Source organism: Gracilinanus agilis, chromosome 5 (assembly GCF_016433145.1).
Source record: "Gracilinanus agilis isolate LMUSP501 chromosome 5, AgileGrace, whole genome shotgun sequence".
Classification (NCBI taxonomy): domain Eukaryota; kingdom Metazoa; phylum Chordata; class Mammalia; order Didelphimorphia; family Didelphidae; genus Gracilinanus; species Gracilinanus agilis.
Genome location: NC_058134.1, coordinates 222,558,613 through 222,580,392, shown reverse-complemented (window position 1 = coordinate 222,580,392; position 21,780 = coordinate 222,558,613). Strand labels below are relative to the sequence as shown.

At 43.0% G+C, this 21,780-nt stretch overlaps 1 protein-coding gene across 1 annotated transcript; it reads right to left on the bottom strand.

Moving 5' to 3' along the window:
• Positions 1–3,407: 3,407 nt before the first annotated feature.
• Positions 3,408–21,673, bottom strand: RTCB (RNA 2',3'-cyclic phosphate and 5'-OH ligase). Its single transcript, XM_044678310.1, has 12 exons — positions 21,581–21,673; positions 18,027–18,105; positions 16,743–16,810; positions 15,394–15,493; positions 14,160–14,316; positions 13,075–13,231; positions 10,831–10,990; positions 9,166–9,341; positions 7,146–7,334; positions 6,110–6,220; positions 4,737–4,856; positions 3,408–3,936 (listed from the first exon to the last, which is right to left on the bottom strand). The coding sequence occupies exons 1-12, from the start codon at positions 21,671–21,673 to the stop codon at positions 3,829–3,831; spliced, it is 1,518 nt and encodes a 505-aa protein (XP_044534245.1). The 3' UTR covers positions 3,408–3,828.
• Positions 21,674–21,780: the final 107 nt, after the last annotated feature.

The following is a 21,780-nucleotide window of genomic DNA, read 5'->3' as shown; positions in this document are numbered from 1 at the left end:
CTTGAGAGGCTGAAGTGGGTGCAAGAAGGGTAGTCATGGAGAAGACTGAAGCGGCCCCGGTGAGGAGGCCGGCGGGGGCTGGCGGGCCAGGATATTTACAGACTTGGTTCGTATAGTCCTATGTAATTGTGCTGCACCATTTGGAGCTCCCACGCTCTCCCTAAGGGATGGAATCCTGCCCCTCGTGAAGGAAGAGGCCTGTGCCCAGAGAGGGGACACCCCAAAGCCAAAACTAAACTCGTTGTCAGCTTTGGGGTCCAAGGCTGGCCAGAAATGGATTTGTAGCAGGGCCGAGAGGAAGTCCTGTCCTGTCAATTATTTAACGAAGCAGCTCCAGGCAATCAAAGGGCAGGACTGAATGAATTTTTTTAAAACCCTTTCCTTAGTTCTTAGAATCAATACTGAAGAAGAGTGGTAAGGGCTGGGCAGTGGGGGCTGAGGGACTTGTCCAGGGTCACACAGCTAGGAAGTATCTGGGGTCAGATTTGAACCCAGGACCTCCTGACTCCAGACCTGGGTGCTCTATCCACGGTGCTGCCCCAAAGCCCAGACATTTTTAACAACAAATATTTCAGAAATGGGTTTTATATTTTAATTAAGGGCATTTAGTCCAACCCCCTCATGTTTTCGACGAGGAAAGAGGCCGCAGGAGTTTAAGTGATGTGGCCTTTTAATGCCAGGGATGGGATTTGAACTTGGGTCTTTTGCCATGTCAATGCTCTTGCAGAAGTGGGACTTTGATAAGAAAAAAAATAAAGGAAAAACGGGGGTCAAAGAAACACAAGCAGGCTCTTATATTGAGGGTACCATCATCTTACGTCACTGCTGCCCTCCAAATCCAACGTGTGGCCGGGTCCTGCGCATGCTCCTTTCTCTCCTCCAATACTGCCATTATCCTGGTGCCAGCCCGCCTCATCTCACCCCTGGACTAGGGCAGTGGCCTGCCGGGCCTCTCCCCGATCCGGTCCGTCTTGCACTCAGCTGTGAAAGTGTGAAAGTAGTGCAGGTCTAGCCGGGTCACCCGTGTACTCGGTGAACTCCAGGGTCCCCAGGAGCAAAGAGAAAACCCCAACGGGTTCAAAGTTCATTAGGACCTGCCTCCTCCCCTCCCGCAGGCTCCCCACACCGTAAACCCCATGGGCTGCTCTGGGGTCCTTCCCCTCCTCCTCCCTGCCTCCTGGCTTCCCACACTTCCTCCAAGTTCCAGCTGAAATCTTCCTCTGCACAGGAATCCCTTCCATTAGCCCTTTCCTGCCTTTCTTCTGCCCAGTATTTCCAGTTAAGTCTACAGGCAGTCTGCCGGCTCCCCCATTAGATGATGAGCTCCTTGAAGGCAGGCACTGACTTTTGCCTCTTTGTATCCCCCAGGGCTCAGCCTGGCCCATGGTGGCACTTTGAATTCCTGATGAGGAAAAAATATTACCAATTCCCTTTGCAATAAAAAAAACCCCCAAAACAAAAAAACCTCTTATTTTATGTCTTAGAATCAATGTGGTCTATTGGTTCCAAGACAGGAGAGTGGTAAGGGTTAGGCAAGAGGGGTTCTGTGACTTGCCCAGGGCCACAGCGAGGAAGTATCTGAATTCAAATTTGAACCCAGAACCTTCCATCTCTAGGCCTGGCTTTCAGTCCACCCAGTTGCCCTCACATTTTGCAATTTAATGTAAAAAATGAAAAAATTCAGAGACCCAATTGTAGATACCAAAAAAGACAAGACAAATTCAGGGATTTTTAAGACCTGGTTATCTGCTTTTCCAGAAATTTCCATCAACACAAGTTTGTGAATGTCCACAGAGTGATTTTTGCTTTTCATGAATAGCCCTGCCTCATTGGATACTGCTCGTCTTCGAGCTCTTGTGGCAATGAGAGATCTCATCACCAGATAGGTAGTAATTTGTGACCCCATGTGGTATTTCAATTCCAGGCCAGCCAACTGGTCTGTCTTAACGCTAAGATGGGGGCACGGGTCCCCCCAAGCCACCCTCCCCAGGGATTCCCCTGGCTCCACACATGTGCCCTGACATGCCCGGGGGCTCACACCTGGTGGAGAAACAAAGACATTCATTTAGGTTTCTTTTTCAAGTAATTTATTTTGAAGTCATGTATTTTTTGAATGAGAAAAGAAAAACAAGAACAAGTGAACCCTAATGTTAGCGCCTTTTCTCTTACAAACTCAGCTATTAACAACCTAAACATGGCCTAAGGAGAGGTGCAGGGGGGGGAGAACAGTTCCTCCACTGGCTTGGAAAATGGCATGTCTAACAAACCACAAAAGAAACACTTTTCAGAAAGTCTAATAAAAGTTAATTTTCTATCATTAAGATGAGCTAAGCCGTCATTCCCTGAACTGACGTCAGTTAGCTACGGGAAAGATTCTTGCTTTGAATGAGATTCAAAAACATGAGTTGCCAGGCGAGCCCCGAGATGGAAGCCGGAGGTTCTGGCCGCACGGGCTTGTGCTTCTCCTTGTGGAGGGCCCTCCAGCGTTCGCTGGCGGTTCTGCTCTTCTATGCCTTCCCTGCCTAGTGAGCGGGGCTGGTCAGAGGCCTGTGTAAGCTAAAACGATTACACTGAGCTAATCGCTCGGTGGCTTCCCCAGACACAAGGACTGGCGGAGGGAATGAGCCTTCCTAATGTGCACCGCCATGGAGAGGCACGCTCCTCGGCACATCCCTGAGCCCAGCACGGAGAACAGAACGTGGGAAAAGTACCCCAGGGAGATTGGGATGGAAAAGGGATGAGCTCTGGAAGAGGGTAACACTATTTCTATTAAGCCTGGTTTCTGGAAGCAGAAATAAAGGCCAGGAAAAATGGCAGTATCTGGCGGCAATCTTAGGAAAAACTTGTTTTCTTTCTAAGCAGATTCTCCTACAATTCTGTTCTGAAGTATAAATAACCTAAAGTAATTTCACAGCATTGCCACCTTTCCTGGCTGTTCAGATACACTAAGGCCTCAGTGGCAGGCCATCCACGGACCACGCATGGCCCTTCATATCTCAAAGAGGTCCCAGCACTAACAAGATCAGACGGAGGCAGGCTCAGCTCTAGTTACTGCTGTCAGAATTTAACCTCGCAGCTCCCTGGCTCAGTGTGTGTGTGTCAGCTTAACCTGAGAGGCCACAAAGATGTCCACTGAGCTGTGAGGGGGTAGCTGTAGCCCTCATCCCTCGAGAACTCGCTGACATACACACAGACGCAGGCCTAAGGAATGCCGCTGACCATTTGCAAGAGGTCTCGGGTCAGCAGGCAGTCCCAAACTTTGCCTTATGTTTAGAAATAGAAAGGAAGCCCCGGCTATGGTAAAACAGCCGGCCTTCCCTTCCCACCACTCCTTCTCCCCCTAGACTCGCTTCCTAACAACCCTCCCTCCCCCTCCCCAAATCAAGTCACTCTTCTACCAGGCACTCTCTAAGGAAGAGTGAGAGCAGCCCTTAGGATGAAGCCAGGGATTCCCATAACCGCCTGTGGAACTTCTAGAAGGTCTGATGCCCACTGATGGTGAGACGAGGCCAAGTATGATTAGTGACTGCTGCCTGAGTATGGCTGACTCCCCAAAGGACAATTTTCTAGAGAGCTGCTGGGCCAGAGAGGACAAGCACATTCATTGATTCCTCTTTGGATGAGATAGCGTGGCCCTTTATCTAATAGTGTTTCTTTACCATGTTGGATAGTTCAGGGAGCCCCCTGCCCTGTCAGTCTGGAATGGGCAATGTGCCAGGCACATTCAGAATTTGGTAGGTCAGTAATTTGGCATCTCAAGAGCACATCAATCCATGTCTAGGTCACGTCTGGTCATGTCAGTGGTCTCAAGTGAGCTAGGGTGGGATATTAGCCTTTGATAACTGCAATTGGTCTGAGTTTGATGGCCTTCTTGCTGATTCCAGCATCATGGCAAGTATTCACCACATCTGTCACGTTTTTATAGGATTCGGGAGCCTAAGAAGGGAAAGAAGGAGAGATTTAAAATTTGGTGAAAGAACACTTTGGCTTTCCAATATAAACAATACTTGATTAAAAATTTTTTTAAATTTAATATTTATTTTCTTAATTACATAGAACAACAATCTTTTGTATACATTTTTTGAAATTATAATATCCAAACTGCCTCCCCCCCTTTTCCCCCGAGACGTAAGCAATTTGATCTGGGTTATACATGTGTAATTTTGCAAACAGTGTTTTTGTACTGGTCATGTTGGGAGAGAATAGGCATAGAAAACCGAAACTCAAAAATAGAAAAACACACAAATAAAGGGAAAAATAGTCTGCTTCAATCTGCATTTAGACTCTAATTCTTTCTCTGGAGGCAGAAAGCATTCTTTGTCATAAGTCCTTCGGAATTGTCTTGGATCACTGTGTTGCTGAGAATAGCTAAGTCTTTCACAGCTGACCATTGTACAATTTTCCTGTTACTTCATGCAATATAAATAATACCTATTGAAAGTGCCACTATGTGCTTACAATAAATGATCAATGTTGCTGTAAAAGGATGTTACTTGGCCCAGCCTTCTATGGAGTATGGACATCTCTACACCTCTAGACTGCCTACACAAACACAATAGACCACTAAACCACAAGCTGAGAGGGTGACTGAAAATACTAAATGCCATCTAGCTGGAAGAAAATGAACACAGTTTATTGAAATAGCAACTGAAAGTCTTCTAAGGTGTAGCTACTCTAATGCAAATGGTGTAACATTTCAACACTGTGATGGCAATGACCACATAAATCTTTCTTACCTCCTCCATCACCAGTTTAGGGGAAGCAACCCTGATGGCGATGCCCATGTCAGCCAATTTATCCAGAACATCCTGGAAGTCTAAGTTACGTCGAGATTTTGCTCGGGACAATGCACGACCCTGGAGGAAAAATAACCACATTTTAATCACATAAACAAAGGCAGGAGAGTCTCTGGACTAGAGAATTAACACAAAGAAGCTGACCCTGGCACAGACATGTCCATACCACAGAATTTTCTTGAATTGAAAAGTTCCCTTTAGAGACTGAGCCAGAAGCTGCAGCTGAGTTGGATCCTGAGCTCTGAGAGATCTGGAGAGAAGTGTCACTGGCAGGAACCTCTGCTGGGTGGCACACCCACCAGGCTGGCCCTCCAGCTTGACTGAGTGTCCCTGTCCAGCAGGCTGATCTTCAGACAGATCAGGATCTCAGCTTTCCACCTGGTGACTTTCCCCCATGATCCCTGCTCTACCTCTGGAGAACCCTGGAGTCAGTCCATGGCACATATAGTGTAAAGAGCATTAGCAGAAAGATGGAGTCTAAATACTATTTCTGCCATATCATTTCTTCTCAGTTTCCATCTCCTCATCTATGAAATAGGGTAATATATGCACTGCCAAACTCTCAGGTCTGGAACACATCCTGCATATTACTAACTCCTTTTCACAGAGAAAGACACTGAGGTTCAAGGAAATGGTCAGAAATTTAGGAATCCAGGACAACATTCCAGAGCTTGTGATAGGACCAAGGGTAGATGCTTATCACATGAAATCAGCAGTGTGTGGGCAGGGAGATGGGAGAGCCTGTGTAGAATCTGACAGATAACTGGGAAGAATCTGGCAATGCCAGCAGTGCTCTGGAGAGAAAGTGCTCTAATACTCAAACTAGAAATGTCCCCAAGGAGGGAGGAGAACATCACCTTTTGGCAACAACGGCAATAGCAAAAGTCCTTCCCTTTGGTCTTAGAATCAATACTGTGTATTGGTTCCAAGACAGAAGAGGGGTAAGGGCCAGGCAATGGGGGTTAAGTGACTTGTCCAGGATCATATAGCTGGGAAGTGTCTGAGGCTAGACCTGAACCCAGGATCTCCCATCGCTGGCTCTGGCTTCTCAAACCAAGAGCCACCTAGCTGCCCCCAATATTCCTTTTAAAATCTAAACTAAACTAAATAAATGTCTGCACTCACCAAGCAACCTTTAGTTACTTCATAGCCTAGAGAAGACTTAGGAAGGTCATGAAGACCACCTAGTGAGCCCATTGTGGTGCATGCTCAGTAAGAAATACTAGACATCTGAACTCTTCCAGAGAGAATAAGAATAAACCATATGGATCAGGAAAGCGGGTCATTTCTAAAGGAGAAATTGTTCTACTTACTGCTCCATGGCAGGTTGTTCCAAAGGTTTCAGTCATGCCCTGCTCAGTCCCAGTAAGGACATAGCTACAGGTTCCCATGGTTCCCCCAATGAGAACTGGCTGTCCAGTGAGCTGAGGATGTAAACAAATTCACCACATGAAAATGAGAACAGCATAAGCCTCAAATATCCACACCTTAAAATCTCTGGCTTTGTTAGGTGGCAGAAGAATGAAAGGGGCTCCTAAATAGAGTCCCTTCTGCCCCATATCAAGACGAGGTAGTTCCAACGCAATAAGCATGAGCTAAGTGCCAGCTTGGACCATGTCATTCCCCTGTGAAGGGTGAGGTGGGGGCAGAAATAGGAAGACCCTTCAGGGGCTACAGAAATAATCTGGAGAAGGCAGGGACAGTGAGAACCGAGAGGAGGAGATGGATGCAGGGGAGGCTGCAGAAATGGAATCAGGAGGTCTGGGGTAGGAAAATGGGAGAGTCAGAGAAGCTTAGCAGATAGGAACGAAGCCATGTCTAACAGCCACTGAAAGTGACAAAGAAATCCAAATGCCCTTTTGGAAGGGCCATGGTTTATTAATATTAATTACTGAGAACCTAAAGAAGTATCACTGTCTTAGGCTGGCAAACAGATGATTGGGGGAGAAGAGAGTCTGCTATCAGGACAAAGAGAATAAAGGGAAAGATTGTGATTCTCAGTCCTTGGTTTGTTGTCCCTCATTTAGGATAATCCCAGTTTCAAAAACAAATTCATTGTGATTCTTATTAGCATAAAAATGACTTGATTCACATGAATATGTTCTCTTCAAAGGAGTATAGTGAAATAAAACAAATCCCCCTTGCTAGGAATCCTTGTCTTCTGGGTCTTAGAGATCAATTATCTTTCTCCTCCAGGTGGACACTGATCCTGTGCCCAGGGGAGAAGGGAGGCCAACAGCAGATCAGCCAGCTCCGATTCCTTCACATGAGAAGTATTTCCCACTAATATACATGGTTTCTGACTGAGACTTCTCCCCCCAGCCAGGTCCCTGAGCTGCAGTGTCTGACCTGGTAATCCACAGCAATGAGGGGATGGTGTGGGGGGAAGGCCCGGGTGGAGCCCTTCCTGTGCACTAGCAGGGTCCGCTCTTTCCCATCCACCACATGCTGTTCCACCTTGGCGATGTTGTGGGAGACATCATAGATCACGTGGAGGTCCAGGTCATCAGGTGTTGTGTTGAAGACCTTGGCAAAAGCCTAGGTAAGAGAAAGCTCAGCTTCAGTTGAAAGCTGTCAGGACCACCCAGCTGAAGTGCTGAGTGCACGGGCACACACACACACCTAATGTTGGCTTCTAGCCTGTTCTTCGATGCCCCCTATGAGTCTAAGAAATGTGAACCATTCTCCAAGATGACAACCAGAAACAATCACTCAAAAATCCACTGTCCTGTCCTTTCATCACACACAGCAGGCCCAGAATGTCCACTTCCCTGTTGTTGCCCCCACAACCTCTGCTGTGCATGCCTGGCTGACTCATTTACAAGAGCTGAGCTTTATCTCAATGGTGTATTAAGAAAAAGATAAGGTTTTATGGAACTTCCAAGCTGCTGACTTGGTATCTCTCTGCATGAAGCTGACTGGCTGAGCAGTTAAGCCTCACCCTGTTTCTGGTTTGTCTCTGGCCTCGAAGTTAAATCAGGGACAAAAAGCCTGTGGTCTTAGGGCTCCCAAGGCCTGTGGGAGTTCTCTCATAAAGAAATCCCCTTCTGGCTTCTGGGGTCATCCCAGATCATCTGTGAGCTTTTTGTTTTAATAGCCCTTGCTTGGTCCTTGGTTGTCTGTTTTAACCTTTTCAAAAGATTTACTTTTTAATCTTAAGAAAAAAATTGCTCCATATCCTCTACCATTTGTTGATTTGCTTTCCTAAAAAGTTAAAATGCTACTTTATCTCAAGAGGAAGTGCCATCTCTGAGGGAAAATTTTATGTCCCAAACAAGGGTGATCAGATACTTCTTTGGGCTAGCTGGAAAGAGTAAATAGTTTTTCCACCTTTTGGCCCAGGTAGGTCTCTAAGCTTGAAGGACCTCTGTTGCTCTCTAGGGAATGGTACTGCTCCACACCCAAGAATCAGAGTTCCTTGGGATGCTGTGGAATAGAAGGTTAAAATATCTCTCAAAGACAAAAAGAAATCCAATCCCAGAGAGAACAATATTCAATCATGTTCACAAAAAAGAAGGAATCTCAGAGCTTCCTCAGCTCTCCAGAGCTCGCCACAGCTGTTGCAGATATTGAAGTCAGATTTCTTACTAATGAACTGCAAAGCAGGTTCTCTAAAACCATTATTTTGTGTGAAGGGTGAGCAGATTTTAGTCATAACTGATGGTTTCATAATGAATTCACTGACAGTAAAAAGGAAAATCTTAGCTAGGCAACTTAAGCATCATATCCTCTTATCAACAGATTGTAAAGTCAAAATTTCCACTGACAGTCTAGCCATGATAACAAGGTAGCAATAGCATTGGAAATAGTACGACTTTGGAAGATATCTGTTTGGAGGATAAGCTCTTTTTTTAGGCTGGTCATATAAGAAGAGAGACCAAAGGGGAAGCCTGATGCAATCCATGGAAGAATCTGACCTGCAAGCGAGCCAATTAAGGCATCAAAACTTAAAACGAACAAAAACTTCAAACCAAACACTTATCTGCCTCAAATAGTTTAAAATGGAGCTGAGATTCTTTAAAATGTAAATGTCCCAAGCAACGGGAAAATGCTGCAGTTTAGCGGCTGGCAAACACGGTCCAGATAAGTGTAGTCTTTGTATGGTTCTGGCTTTGCATTTTTGCCAAATGTTTGTAATCTTACTGGGGCCATCTTAGTAGCCTACAATGAATTCCCATGATGACAGTTAACCAAGGGAAGAAGATAATGAAGTGCAGTTAGGTCAACCTTTAAAAAAATGACCTCCTATGCCCAGAATCTTATCACAGGAAATCACCCAAACAAAACTTCTTTGTTCACCATTGTTAGGTTTCAAGGACATTGGAACCACAGCAGAAACACCATCTACAAAGAACAATTGGAATCCTACCTGTCGGGTCAAGAATGTCATGGAGGACCGGTTGACCCAGGCATAGTTTCCGGCAGCTGCCATCCCCTTCAGGTAATCCTGCCCCTCCGGGGAGCTGATCCTTGCACATGCTAACTGACGGTCATTGACAATAATCTTGTCTCTCTTCATAGCTTTTTCCATAGCCACTAGCGCATCTGGAAGAGAAAAAAGAAAGCCCTGTTTAGCTCTCAGGACAAACTTATGGGGTCCAAGTAGTTTGTTAAATGCAAGTCCATATCACACAAATATCACAGGCTTATCATGAGGAAGGCATTTTCTACACATGAAGGGTACACTGTAACCATGAAGTTATTATAAAAAAGTGAATCTGCAAACTTCTTCAGAGCATTTCAGGACTATGTTTGTTCAACAAACTAATTTACTGGGCAGGAAAGACATGCAGGAAACTGTGGGATATATAATAATGTAACTAGGCATGGTCTCTGCCCATAAGGATCTTAGAGATCTAGGGGAATTTTCCATGTAGAAGATGAAATAATAGGTGTACAAAAGTAACCAGGCTGGAACTTTCTACTCCATAGGAGTAAAACTGGATGAGAATAGATGCAGCAGAGTAAAATGTAATTTACCATCATTATTATGATTGTGAGCCAGATTTATAATAGTTGGAGATGAGTTTGTCAATCCTCTGAAATGGTGGAATAATTGGAGATACATTATTCAAAGTTGCAAGCACTTGTGAAAAAGCCCTTACACTTCAAGTGCTATAAATTATGCTATATTCTCATGAACTGACATGAATATACAAGACTGCAATTCAGGGAATATACAGTATAAGTATACAGTAAGTGCCTATTTTGAACCAGGCAGACTGTCCCTACCTTCTGGGAGTTTATAATCTAACAGGGGAGACAATATGTGAACAGCAATGTGCAATCTATATAGGATAAATTGGAGATAATCGCCTGAGGGAAGGCACTACCATTAAGGGGGTGGGAAAGGCTCTGGAAGCTAGGATTTGAGCTAAGACCTGAAGGGAGCCAGGAGGGAGAACATTCCAGGCATGGGAGACAGCCCATGACAATTCACTGAGAAGGCTGATGGAGTGTTATGTGTGAGGAATAGCCAGGAAGCCAGTCACTGGCTTGTGGGATACATGAGGAGGTGTAAAAAGCAGCAAAGGGGAAGTGACAAGAGCTGTTGGGATTGCAGCAACGGGACCTCTGCTGTTCTCCAAAACTGTCCCTCCTCTCTATTGTTGGCTAGTATTCTACCAGTCTGGACAATTTTAAGAGGCTTCCAACAGATATTCCTTTTTTCCATTCCTTGTTCCTTCTAAGCCTACCATCAAGCTTCTGTTACATCATTCTTCCTTATGCAAAGAGTTGGTTATATCTCAACATCCAGTGGTTTGTACCCCTCATAAGAGCTTGTGACACGTCATTTTATATTTGATCTGGGTTTGTGTATTTACTTCTTCCCTTGTCCCCCAAGTCCACAGGGAGCTCCTCCAAAGACTGCAATTGATGGTAGTTTCAGCCACTTCTTTTATCTCACCCAGTATTCAGCACAGTTTCTTCACACCTAGTGGATACTTAGTAGATCTGGAGGTCCACAATCTGTCTTAAGCATCTGCTGACTTTGAAAAGTTTCATTAGGCCAAAGGTTAGGCCTACACCATACCTGTAGCTACTTGATGGCCCAGGCCCCTGCTGCCACTGTGGATCATCACACACACCTGCCCCTTGTGGTCAATGCCCATCTTCTTGGCAGCGTACTCATTATAAATATCATCCACAACTTGGATTTCAGCATAATGATTTCCTGCTCCCAGGGTCCCAAGCTGGAAATATAAACAAAACCAAACCACCCACTCTGGTAAAATGGTTCCCACAAGTATCAAATGATATACCAAATCCTGTAACAAAGAACATTACAGAGCAGACCTCTGTAGAGCAAAACTTAAGTCCCAGCTAATGACTTACATCCAGTATTGTTTGCTCTAACAAAAAAATTAGGAAAAAGCCTTAGAGTTCACTGATTATTATTTAGAAAGATAAAAATAACAACAACAACAAAAATCCCTTACTGTCTATCTTAGAATCAACACTAAGTATTCATTCTAAGGCAGGAGAGTGGTTAAAAGGCTAAGCAATTGTGATTAAGTGACTTGTCTAGAGTCACAGAGCTAAAAGTATCTGAGGCCACATTTGAACACAGGTCCTCCTGACTCCAGGCCTGGCTCTCTTCCACAATGCTGCCTACCTGCTCCAAGTTCAGTAATTATTAAAGACATTAGAGAGAGCATATAAACAGAAAATGCTTCCTAAGTTAAATAAAGTATAGATCCTCATATATTTTGTGCCCTGTTCTAAACACCATTATCTAATACAAGGGCAAATTCATTTTATAGGCAGACAGACTCCATCACTAAAAATCCCGATTTCACTTGAAAAAAAAAAATATTTCAAATTTGGGGTCAACTGAAGTTCAGTGTGATTTCAGCCAAAAGGAGGGGCATTTGTCTAAGGTTATAAATATTGGTACAATCAGTGAATGAATTTTACCTGCAAGATGGTACATTCTAGTGTTTCTGCTTTTTCTAATACTTATAGCTTTGTAGAAGAAAGGATGGCCTTGTACCTTTTATTTTTAGAAACAATGGCTCCCTTGGCAAGTGACCTACAACAACAGGTCATCCACTGGCACCACTGTGAAAGTTGAAGGATTTGTAAATGGTTTCTAGAATGACAGAGAAGTGACAGATGCCTTGAGAAGCCGAGCAAATCTCCACAGTGCCTGGAGCAGGGCCACAACTAAAGGCTAGCACCTCCTGTTGCTTCTCCTCATGAGTGTGTGCATGAGTGCAAGTGAATAAAATGCAGGGGATGTGGCAAAATTGGGCCATTAATGCATTGCTGGTGGAGTTGTGAACTGATCTAACCATTCTGGATGGCAAATTAGAATGCTGGGTTTGTACCCCAATGAGATCATAAGGAAAAAGACTTGTACAAAAATACTTGTAGCTGCACCCTTTGTGGTGGCAAAAAATTGGAAAATGAGGGGCTGCCCTTCAATTGGGGAATGGCTGAACAAACTGTGGTATCTGTTGGTGATGGAATACTATTGTGCTCAAAGGAATAATGAACTGGAGGAATTCCATGTGAACTGGAACGACCTCCAGGAAGTGAAGAGTGAAAGGAGCAGAACCAAGAGAATGTTGTACACAGAGACTGATACTCTGTGGTACAATTGAATGTAATGGACGTCTGTACTAGCAGCAATGCAAGGATCCAGAGCAAGGCTGAGGGACCTATGGAAAAGAATGCTATCCACAGGGCAGCTGGGTAGCTCAGTGCATTGAGAGCCAGACCTAGAGATGGGAGATCCTAGGTTCAAAGCTGGCCTCAGACACTTCCCAGCTGTGTGACTCTGGGCAAGTCACCTGACCCCCATTGCCTAGCCCTGACCACTCTTCTGCCTTGGAGCCAACACAGTATTGATTCTAAGAAAGAAGGTAAGGGATTAAAAAATAATAATAATAAAAAAAAAGAATGCTATTCACATTCAGAGGAAGAACTACAGGAGTGGAAACAGAAAAAAAGCAATTGCTTGAACACATGGGTTGATGGGGACATGATTTGGGATGTAGACTAAACAACCACCCCAGTGCAATTATCAATAATATGGAAATAGGTCTTGATCAATGACACATGTTAAAACCAGTGGAAATGTGTTTCAGCTATGGGGTAGGGGGGATGGAGGGGAGAGTAAGAACATAAATCATGTAACCATGGAAAAATTTTCTAAAAAATAAAAATTTAAATCAAAATAAATAAATAAAATAAAATGCAGGAAAGATTTAAATAAAAACAATGTGGAAAAGAGCAGGCTGAATGGTCTGAAGGGTGGTCTAGGATCTGTTACCTGAGGAAGGCCTCTCTTTTTAGCCCTGGCCGAGACCTTATTGGGGTCAGCTTGCAGCATACGCCCATATTCCTCACAATGCTCCTTATCCTCAGCCCAGGCATACCCTTCTCGTAGAGACCAGTCCACTCCCATCTCCAGAGCCTCCTCCAAGTCCCTGAAATAGGAAATCTGTGGTCAGTACAGGATCAAGAAAATGAATTATGCAACTTTATTACATGTACCTGCCTTCAACATTAAAAAAACTCAATGCCTCTAAAGGCAAATAGAATATTGAATTTACACTATAATGATACAGTTGTATTTGTATAGCTCATTAAACTTTTTTAAAGCCCTTTACTCTAATTTGAGCTCATTTGGTCCCAAGCCCTATGAAGTGGGGAAAATGAAGAAACCTTGAACCTGTGAGTGGAGAGATAACAGGTCAATAGTTGCCTTAGACTACATGAAATCAACAGTTCTAATATAGGTTGTCATGCCAACCATGATTTTTTCCATTTTAGAAGTCTTGCTTCCTTGCCCCCTTGTGGAGAAAATATCAACTAGACTGAGGTAGCCCATGCTGCCACTACTTCTGCCCTGCATTCTGGAGCTAAGATATTGGGAGTCTTAGGGTCACTGAAATCTATATTCAGGTTTTCAAAACTTTTTGCCTCAACACAGCAGAACCAAAGAATTCTACAACTCTCCTACTACAGCTTTTTAAAAATGACAGAATCACATGGCTTTCTCAGTCCTCAGTTTTCTTATCTATAAAAATGAAGGAGTTAGTTCTAAAAGACATTCTCTGATCCTTAGCCTCAGGAACTTTACTTTGACAGAAAGAGCACCTAACACATATGCAGAATCTTTATTCAAGTTAAAGAGGGCTTGGCTTAATTACAGGAAAAATCCCATTAACTGTTATAGTTCCAAGTCTACTATAATCTATTTTAAGAGATGTGGCTGGATTCTTCTGTGGTCTTGAAACTACCCTTCACAAGCAGGTTTCCACTTGGAGCTTAAAAATCTTAGCACCCTAAAATGAAGAATATTCATCTTCTCCCCCAAAAGAGAAACAGATATGCTCTGAACTTGGGTCTCACTTGGCATTCATTGGGATAACGCCTTTTGATCCCACCCCAACAGGAATGTGGTCAAACATGGCCTGGGCTAGTTGTTCCTTCACAGGCTGGACATCACTTTCATCAAGGTTGGTTCTCAGCAATCGGACACCACAGTTGATATCAAATCCGACACCACCTACAGAATGAAGACAACCCAAGTCTATCAGTAAGGCCAGGGATGGGTAACCTGGAAAGTGTGTTCCTTACTTTTTAATAGACATATTTATTTTAATATAGGCATCTTTAATAGACATAGACGTAGAAGAACATATAATAGCTATAGGAAAGGAGCAGGTAGAAGGAAAATGAAAGGCACTATCTGTGGATGAAAAGAATGCTGGACCTAGGTTCACATCACATGAGGCAAATGCTCTAGGCTCTGTTTCCTCATCAGTAAAATGAAAATATACTTCTTGGACGAAAGACCTACCTTATAGAAGAAAGGGCTTTTTAAAGTACTTTATATATGTAAATCACTGATCATGAAACGTTGCTAGTTCAGCTCCTCATGACAAGGCAGAATCAGAACCTTTTATTTTATTCGAACTTTTGTGTTTCTCTCACCAGAAAGTGGCCTTCAACTGTACAAGCTTGGCTAATACAAACAATGTAACAAAGTGTGACATATGCCATTTACTGGCCAGAGAGGCAGCACTGAATCAGGGAACAGCATCCCAAAATAGGGAACAGGACACAAATCTAATTTGAAATTCTTAATTAAAACTCTTTCAGGGGGCAGCTAGGTGCTTCAGAGGATAAAGAGCCAGGCCTAGAGACAGGAGGGTCCTGGGATCAAATTTGGCCTCAAGATATATCCTAGTTGTATAACCCTAGGTAGTCACTTAACTCCCACTGCCTAGTCCTTACTGCTCTTCTGCCCTGGAACCATACACAGCATTGATTCTAAAACAGAAAGTGAGGGTTAAACAAACAAACAAACTCAAAGCAACCTCTTTCAAAGCAAGAATCAGTGTTTTGGAGTAGCCTGTTCTCAGTGACTGTGTAGGGAAGCAGTGTGCAACTAGGGAGGGGAAGCTAGGGGCTTCAGTAAATGCCTTTAAGCTAATTCAATGTTTTTATACTTCTCCTATGATTACTTTCCTTACTCATTAAACTGGAGGGAAAATCACTCTAATTCCATAATACTGCTCAAGGACTCTGGTCCATAGAGAAAAGATGATCCAATAAGCAGCATGTGGGACCTGTGACTTACCTGGGGACACTACAGCTTCTGGGTCACTCATATCAAAGGCAGCCATGTTCCCAATTGCAAATCCATAACCAGAATGGACATCAGGAAGTCCAATAGATCTCTGAAAGAACATTTAGCAAATTTAAAACAGGAGATTATCTTTTTTTAGGGCTTCTTAAAATGTCTTTCTCTAAATTTCTTATCTGAATTCACTACTAATTAAGAGTTGGCAATCTATCCTGTAATAAGACTGTGAACCTAAATTGCACAGGTGCTTACACTGTCCAGCTTAGTAATCTGAATGTTTTCTTTTCCAGTTAGAGCTCATGAGGCTTTCTTTATGGGCAAAAATTCAGGTGGAAAAATTCTCTCTACATACAAAGCTGAAAATAGGAAAGCCACCTGGATAAACATGAGCCCCAAATAGAAGCCACTGAGCAACAGGCTGTCTTTTCCAGTTCAAGGTGGTATATATATTTTCATTTACTCTTAGCATATTTTAAAAAGGGACCCTGGGTCAGTATGAATCATGATAAAGTAGAACCAAAAAGATGAATTACTCAACAGAAATATGATCTAATGGAAGAATACTGAGCTCAGAGTAAATCTTGGCTCTGACACTCCTTAAACCTCAATGAGGATGATAATATTATTTGCAATAACTGCCCCACAGGAATATGAGGAAATTGCTTTCATTGTAAACCTGACTATGCTACAGAAATGCTTAATATTATTACTGCTATTACTGGTTAATTTATATCATGTGATTTCTGTTTGTTTCCAACTTCAAACTAATGCTAGCTGAATAGAGTACAGAGTTAAAATAAAGAAAAATGAGCAATTTTTGTCTAAATTTTGTGTAAGGTTACAGGAGATGCTGAAGGATCCTGGCTCAGGGAGGATAGAGAAGAGAGGAGGGGTAGAGAGTATACAGTGCATATATTCACTTCCTTTTTCTACCCCCATTAAATGAGAGTTCATAGGGGCCCCTCCCATATACTTCCTGGGCTCCTATCTCCCTTTATCAACAAATATGCCCAGAAACAATTGTCTCCTCCATCCCAAACCTAACACTGCCCCCATTTCCACTCACGCTCCCACTAGTCTCTCTGAATAGACTAACATGGAACAATACTATACAAACTGAACAAGGAAAGAAAGAAGTTTAAATCGTTTTGAATTTGTATGATTTTTAGCCAAGTAATCCTACGAAGGTTACAGTATTCTTGGCTGGAAAGCTCAGAAGATTCCCAAGTACCCACAGGGAGTTATCCTGAAGATACCATCTGTTATCATTTCAGCTTCCATCCATGTGACAGACTTACAAACAGAATGGAAATATCAATACAAGATTCTGAATGCAGACTCACATGAACGATCCCAGGTAAGGCTGCCACATTGCCAATCTGTTTCATTGCTGGCAAGAAGCCACCGACACCTAGAGAAGGGGGGAAAAAAGATTAGGATATTTTCCTCTTTAGAACATCTGAATACATTTGTAATTTACTAAGAGGGTAGAAACAGCTTTTCCTGGCCCAAAAGCAGTATGATGCCTTACATTAAGGGGAGACACAAACTACTCATATCACGTGGTAGAGAAGGAGAGCTCCAGAGGGGACAGTCCTCAAGTAACAAATATACTCTTCAGAAGGAAACGAGGATGACGGGACCACACCCTAGATGCCACTATGATGCTTTATATGAACCTAGAAAGGGCATTTGCCAATGTGCTGACAGAGAGGTAACATGGTGCACAGTGTCAAGAGTGCTGAGCGCCTGTGTGATCAATGGAGTGTACCAAAACACTGATAAGGTAACAGACAAATGATTTAATTCTTATTTGACTTCAGCTTCCTCAACTGTCAAATGAGGAGAATCCTATGATCCTTCAAACAGCCTTGTGAAGTAGATGCCACAGGCACTATCACCCCACTGACACAGGAGGTGACTGAGACTCAACAAGACTAATTCAACAAGCAAGAGGCTTGTGAGCAAGAAAGTGCTAGAGGTGAGGAAGGGCAAACCCAGCTTGCTCATAATTCCAAATCCAGCTAGGTGGTGCAGTGGATAGAGGGCTTGGCCTGGTGTCAGGAAGGTCTGAGTTTAAATCCAGCTTCAGACATTCACCCTGTTTGCCTCAGTTTTTTCAACTGAAAATGGGGATTAAAAATAGCACCTACCTGCCAGGGTTGTTGCAAAGATCAAAGGAAAGATTCATTTGGAAAAAAAAAAAGCTTAGTCAATGCCTGGCACATATTAGATGCCTAATAAATACTTATTCCTTTCCTCTTTTTCTTTTTTTAAAAACCCTTACCTTCCATCATAGAATTGATACTACGTAGTGGTCCCAAGGCAAGAGCATTAAGGGCTAGGCAACTGAGGTCATACAGCTAGGAAGTATCTGAGGTCAGATTTGAACTAGGTTATCCTGATGCCAGGCCTGGCACTCTATTCTCTAAGTCACCTACCCGCCCTGTTTTGTTTGTTTTTAAGTGATACTATTTTGTATTCACTGATCAGGAGTAAATATTTCTATGGTATAATTTGAATCCTAGATTTTTACAAAATCAAAAGCAACTTTAGTAGTGTTTTTCTTAAAACAGGAAGGAGGGAAGAAAAACCACTTGTTTCCACTGAATGCATGGTGTACTTACCCCCACCTCGGCAGGCATTTCTTAACTCCTCAAACATTAATTTCTCAAGTGGATCATTCACGTAGAACACTCCTTCTACCTGGAGTCAAACACAAATGAAAAGGAATCAGATTATTTATGACATGAAGGCAATAAACTTCACAGGAAGTGATGATACATGTGATCAGAGAGCTCTGAAAGAGGATGATGGCCATCATTTCTCTTGGTATCTCTCTCTGCTCCAAATCTGCATGATCTGGATTGTAAGCTTATAATCTTGTCCTTCATGATAAGGAAGATCTAAGATGGGGCCTGGAAAAAGGGTCACAAATACTTTTTCAAATAGAAAACCAATGCAGTATACAGGGGTGTAAACCAAGCCTTGGGAACAGGGGCTATTTCCTTTTTGTCTTTGTCTCCCTGGTGTCTGGGACTGTATACAGCACACAAGCCTCAATAAATATTTGTTGAGGTGAATCATACGTTTTCATTTTGAAAAAACCTTTATTGAACTACGGCAATAAAACACAAGAGTTTATAACTATATAAACTGAAAGCACTAGAGTCTACAGAACAGGCAAAAATTTTAAGTGGTCTTGCGTTTCTAAAGCAGCAAACTAGTACTGATAAAACCAACCCTAATAACCCAATAAAAACTTTAAAACCAGTTTTGAGATCTTACTATACATGTCACTGCTTTCCTCTGGCCTTAAAAGAAAAAATAATTCATTCAACAAATATAAATGTCTAAAAGGGACAAAGCAATATGGTAGGCACCAAGGAATAGTCTGATAAGAAACACAAATATAAATAGGAATGATGCCTAAATTTCAAGAAGTTTGAAAAGGGGAAGGGAAGGGGCAGAGAATAAGCATTTCTATAATGCCTACTATGTGCCAGGCACTATACTAAGCATTTCTTATGAATATTATCTTATCTGAGCTTCATAACAACCCTGCAGAGCAGCTGTTATTATCCCCATCATGTAACCATGGAAAATTTTTCTTAAAAAAAAAAAAAAAACATTATCCCCATTTCATAGCTGAGCAAATGAAGCCAAACTTGTGCAGGGTTACACAGCTAATAATTGTCTGAGGCCAAATTTGCATTTAAGTCTTCCTTACTCCAGGCTCATCTCTCTACTGACTGGGCCATCAGTTACTCTGAAGACCTTAAAGCTCTGTATAAACAGAGTTCCTTGAAACTTGGAAAAGTTAACTTACTAGTCCATGGTCATGTAGCTCGTGTCTAAGGTAGAATTTGAACCCTTTATCTCCCCAACTCCAAGTCTATCACACTAGGCATTTCAGTGTCTTGCTTGTTATCAGCATCAGTATGATGCAAAGGAAAGAGCATTTCTGTTGGGGAGATGAAGGAGGACTTTGTGGAAGATAATGAACTGGGCCTTAAAAGATGGGAAGGGTGTCTGACTGAGAGGGGTGGAGGAGGGCAGAAAGGGGCATCTCACAAGTCATGTAAGGAAAGGCACTGAGGCGGAAGGTGGAGCCCTGCACTCAAGAATGGTGAGAAAATTTGAGATAGAGGGGATGTGAAGGCAAAGTATATAAAAAAATACGATGATACAGATTGTGGAAGGCCTTAAAAAAATTTTTTTTTGGTGGAGAGGAGAAGAAAGAACTATGCTAACAGTTTCACAAATATCAAGACTAGCATAAAGATGTTCAGTAAATCAGAAGGTCAACATAATACAACAAATTATATAATTGTGATAAGAAATATCTAGTACTTTTTTTAGCAGAGATAAAATAGTACTGAAGCCATTACTGGCTAATAGAAGGGCAATAAAAACAACCATTTTTATCAACTAGGGAAAATGTTTTATTCTTTTGTAGCACGTTTATAAAGAAGGAAAATCATTATGGTGCAAATAGCAACAAACAGGTGCTGGAGAAAGTCCTCAGTGGTCTCCAGAACTGTCCAAAGTATCACACGCTTAAGAAAACCAATTACTGTATAAATTCTGTAAATGCCAACATAGATTACCTGCCAACAGGCAATGCAATTTTCAAATTTTTCTTTTGTTTTACCTCTTAGTAATACAAATCACAGCTCCTGAAAGCATATGGCAGATATCTAATTAGTGCCAATGTGTATGCAGATACACCTGTTCACATTCCTCTCTGTAGTCTTCATAGTGCCTTTCACAGTAGATATCTAGATCCCTAAATGTTTAATAATGACTGAAGGAATGAAAGAATAGGAAGGTGGAATGGATCTCCAGACCCTTGTCAAGCCACAGTTTGAAGAACAGGGGGATTTGAGAACCTTCTATGACATTTACTAAAGGGCCTAAAATAATTTCATACAGATAAACACCAGTGCACCCACACTGTCTTTCCTCTGGCCTTGCTCTGTCCCTCACAAAGTCTCTTGGCTGGTAGTGATCTCTTCTCCATCTGATCTCATCATACTTTATATTTCTCTCACATAGGGAACTTGTCCAGGGGCACATAGTAACAAAGGTGTTAGGAGCCAGGACTAAAATACATGCTTCTTTATTATGAGGTCAGAATACAGACCTTTCACCAAACCAAGAGTTGCCATCTTCTTCTGTCCCCTTCTTTAGGAAGTGGCACATTGATCTTCTGCATTCAGTGGATAAACTTTTTTTTTTAAAAACAGAATAAACAAGAGTTTATACATCTAGGTTTCCCAGCCTGGCCACTCACTGTCCTGGCAACTAAGTAAAGCAAATCAGATCCCTCAGGGGCCTCGGATTCCTCCTCTGTAAAATGAGGAGGTTGGTGGATCAAGGCAAACTCGCATTTGAGCTTAATAATTTTTTTTTTTGTTCTATTGTGCCCTATTCTCAAGTGACCCTATTTGGGGTTTTCTCAGCAGAGTTACTGAATGGTTTGTCATTTCCTTCTCCAGCTCATTTGACAGGTGAGGAAACTAGCAAACAGGGTGAAGTGACTTGCCCACAGTAATACAGCTAGTAACTGTCTTAAGTTAGATTTGAACGCAGGTCTTTCTGCCTCTAGGCCTGGCTTTCCATCCACTGAGGCATTGAAGTGCCCTAGTATTTAGGTATTTAGATAAATACAAAATGATATCACCTTAGGGTGTATTGTATTTTTATTTATTTTGTTCCTCATTTCCTAAAGCCATTTTCATTGGATCTTGTATCCAAAGAGAAGGCTGAAGACGGGTTTTGCACAGGGACATAAGAGACTTCAAGTCCTCCCACTCCGGATCCAGGACCTCCAGGGGCCTCCCAGTCGAGACAACCTCAGGGCTCTGGGCTTCTACCCCTAACACCCGCCTCCGCTCCGGTGAAATGGGGAGGGTGTGCGGCCCAGCACACAACTTAATAAAAAGGCCGAAAAAGAGCCGCTGGGCTGAGGTGGGGGAGGGGCGGCCCGAGATCACCAATCCAGAACTCGCCTCCTACAGACCGTTAGCGAAGAGAGGGACCAGGCGGTGCAGCCCCTCAGCGCGGGTCAATCACTAGGAAACTGGGGCACAGCGGGACTTTTCTTTCACGTATACGCACACACAGCACACCCCGATCCGCTCCTCTGGGGGAACGAGGACGCGCAGGCGCCGCTCACCTGCATGTTGGGCACGAAGCCCTTCTTGATCCTCCAGCAGTTCTTGTGGATCTTGTCCAGGAACTGCAGCTCGTCATTGTAGCTGCGGCTCATGGTGGCTCTTGACCCCACTCCGCCCGGGCCTCTTCAGCCTCGTTAAGTACGCGGTCAAAAGCTCCCCGTTGCAGGACGCGAAAGCTCTAGGGGTACGCTGGGCAGGC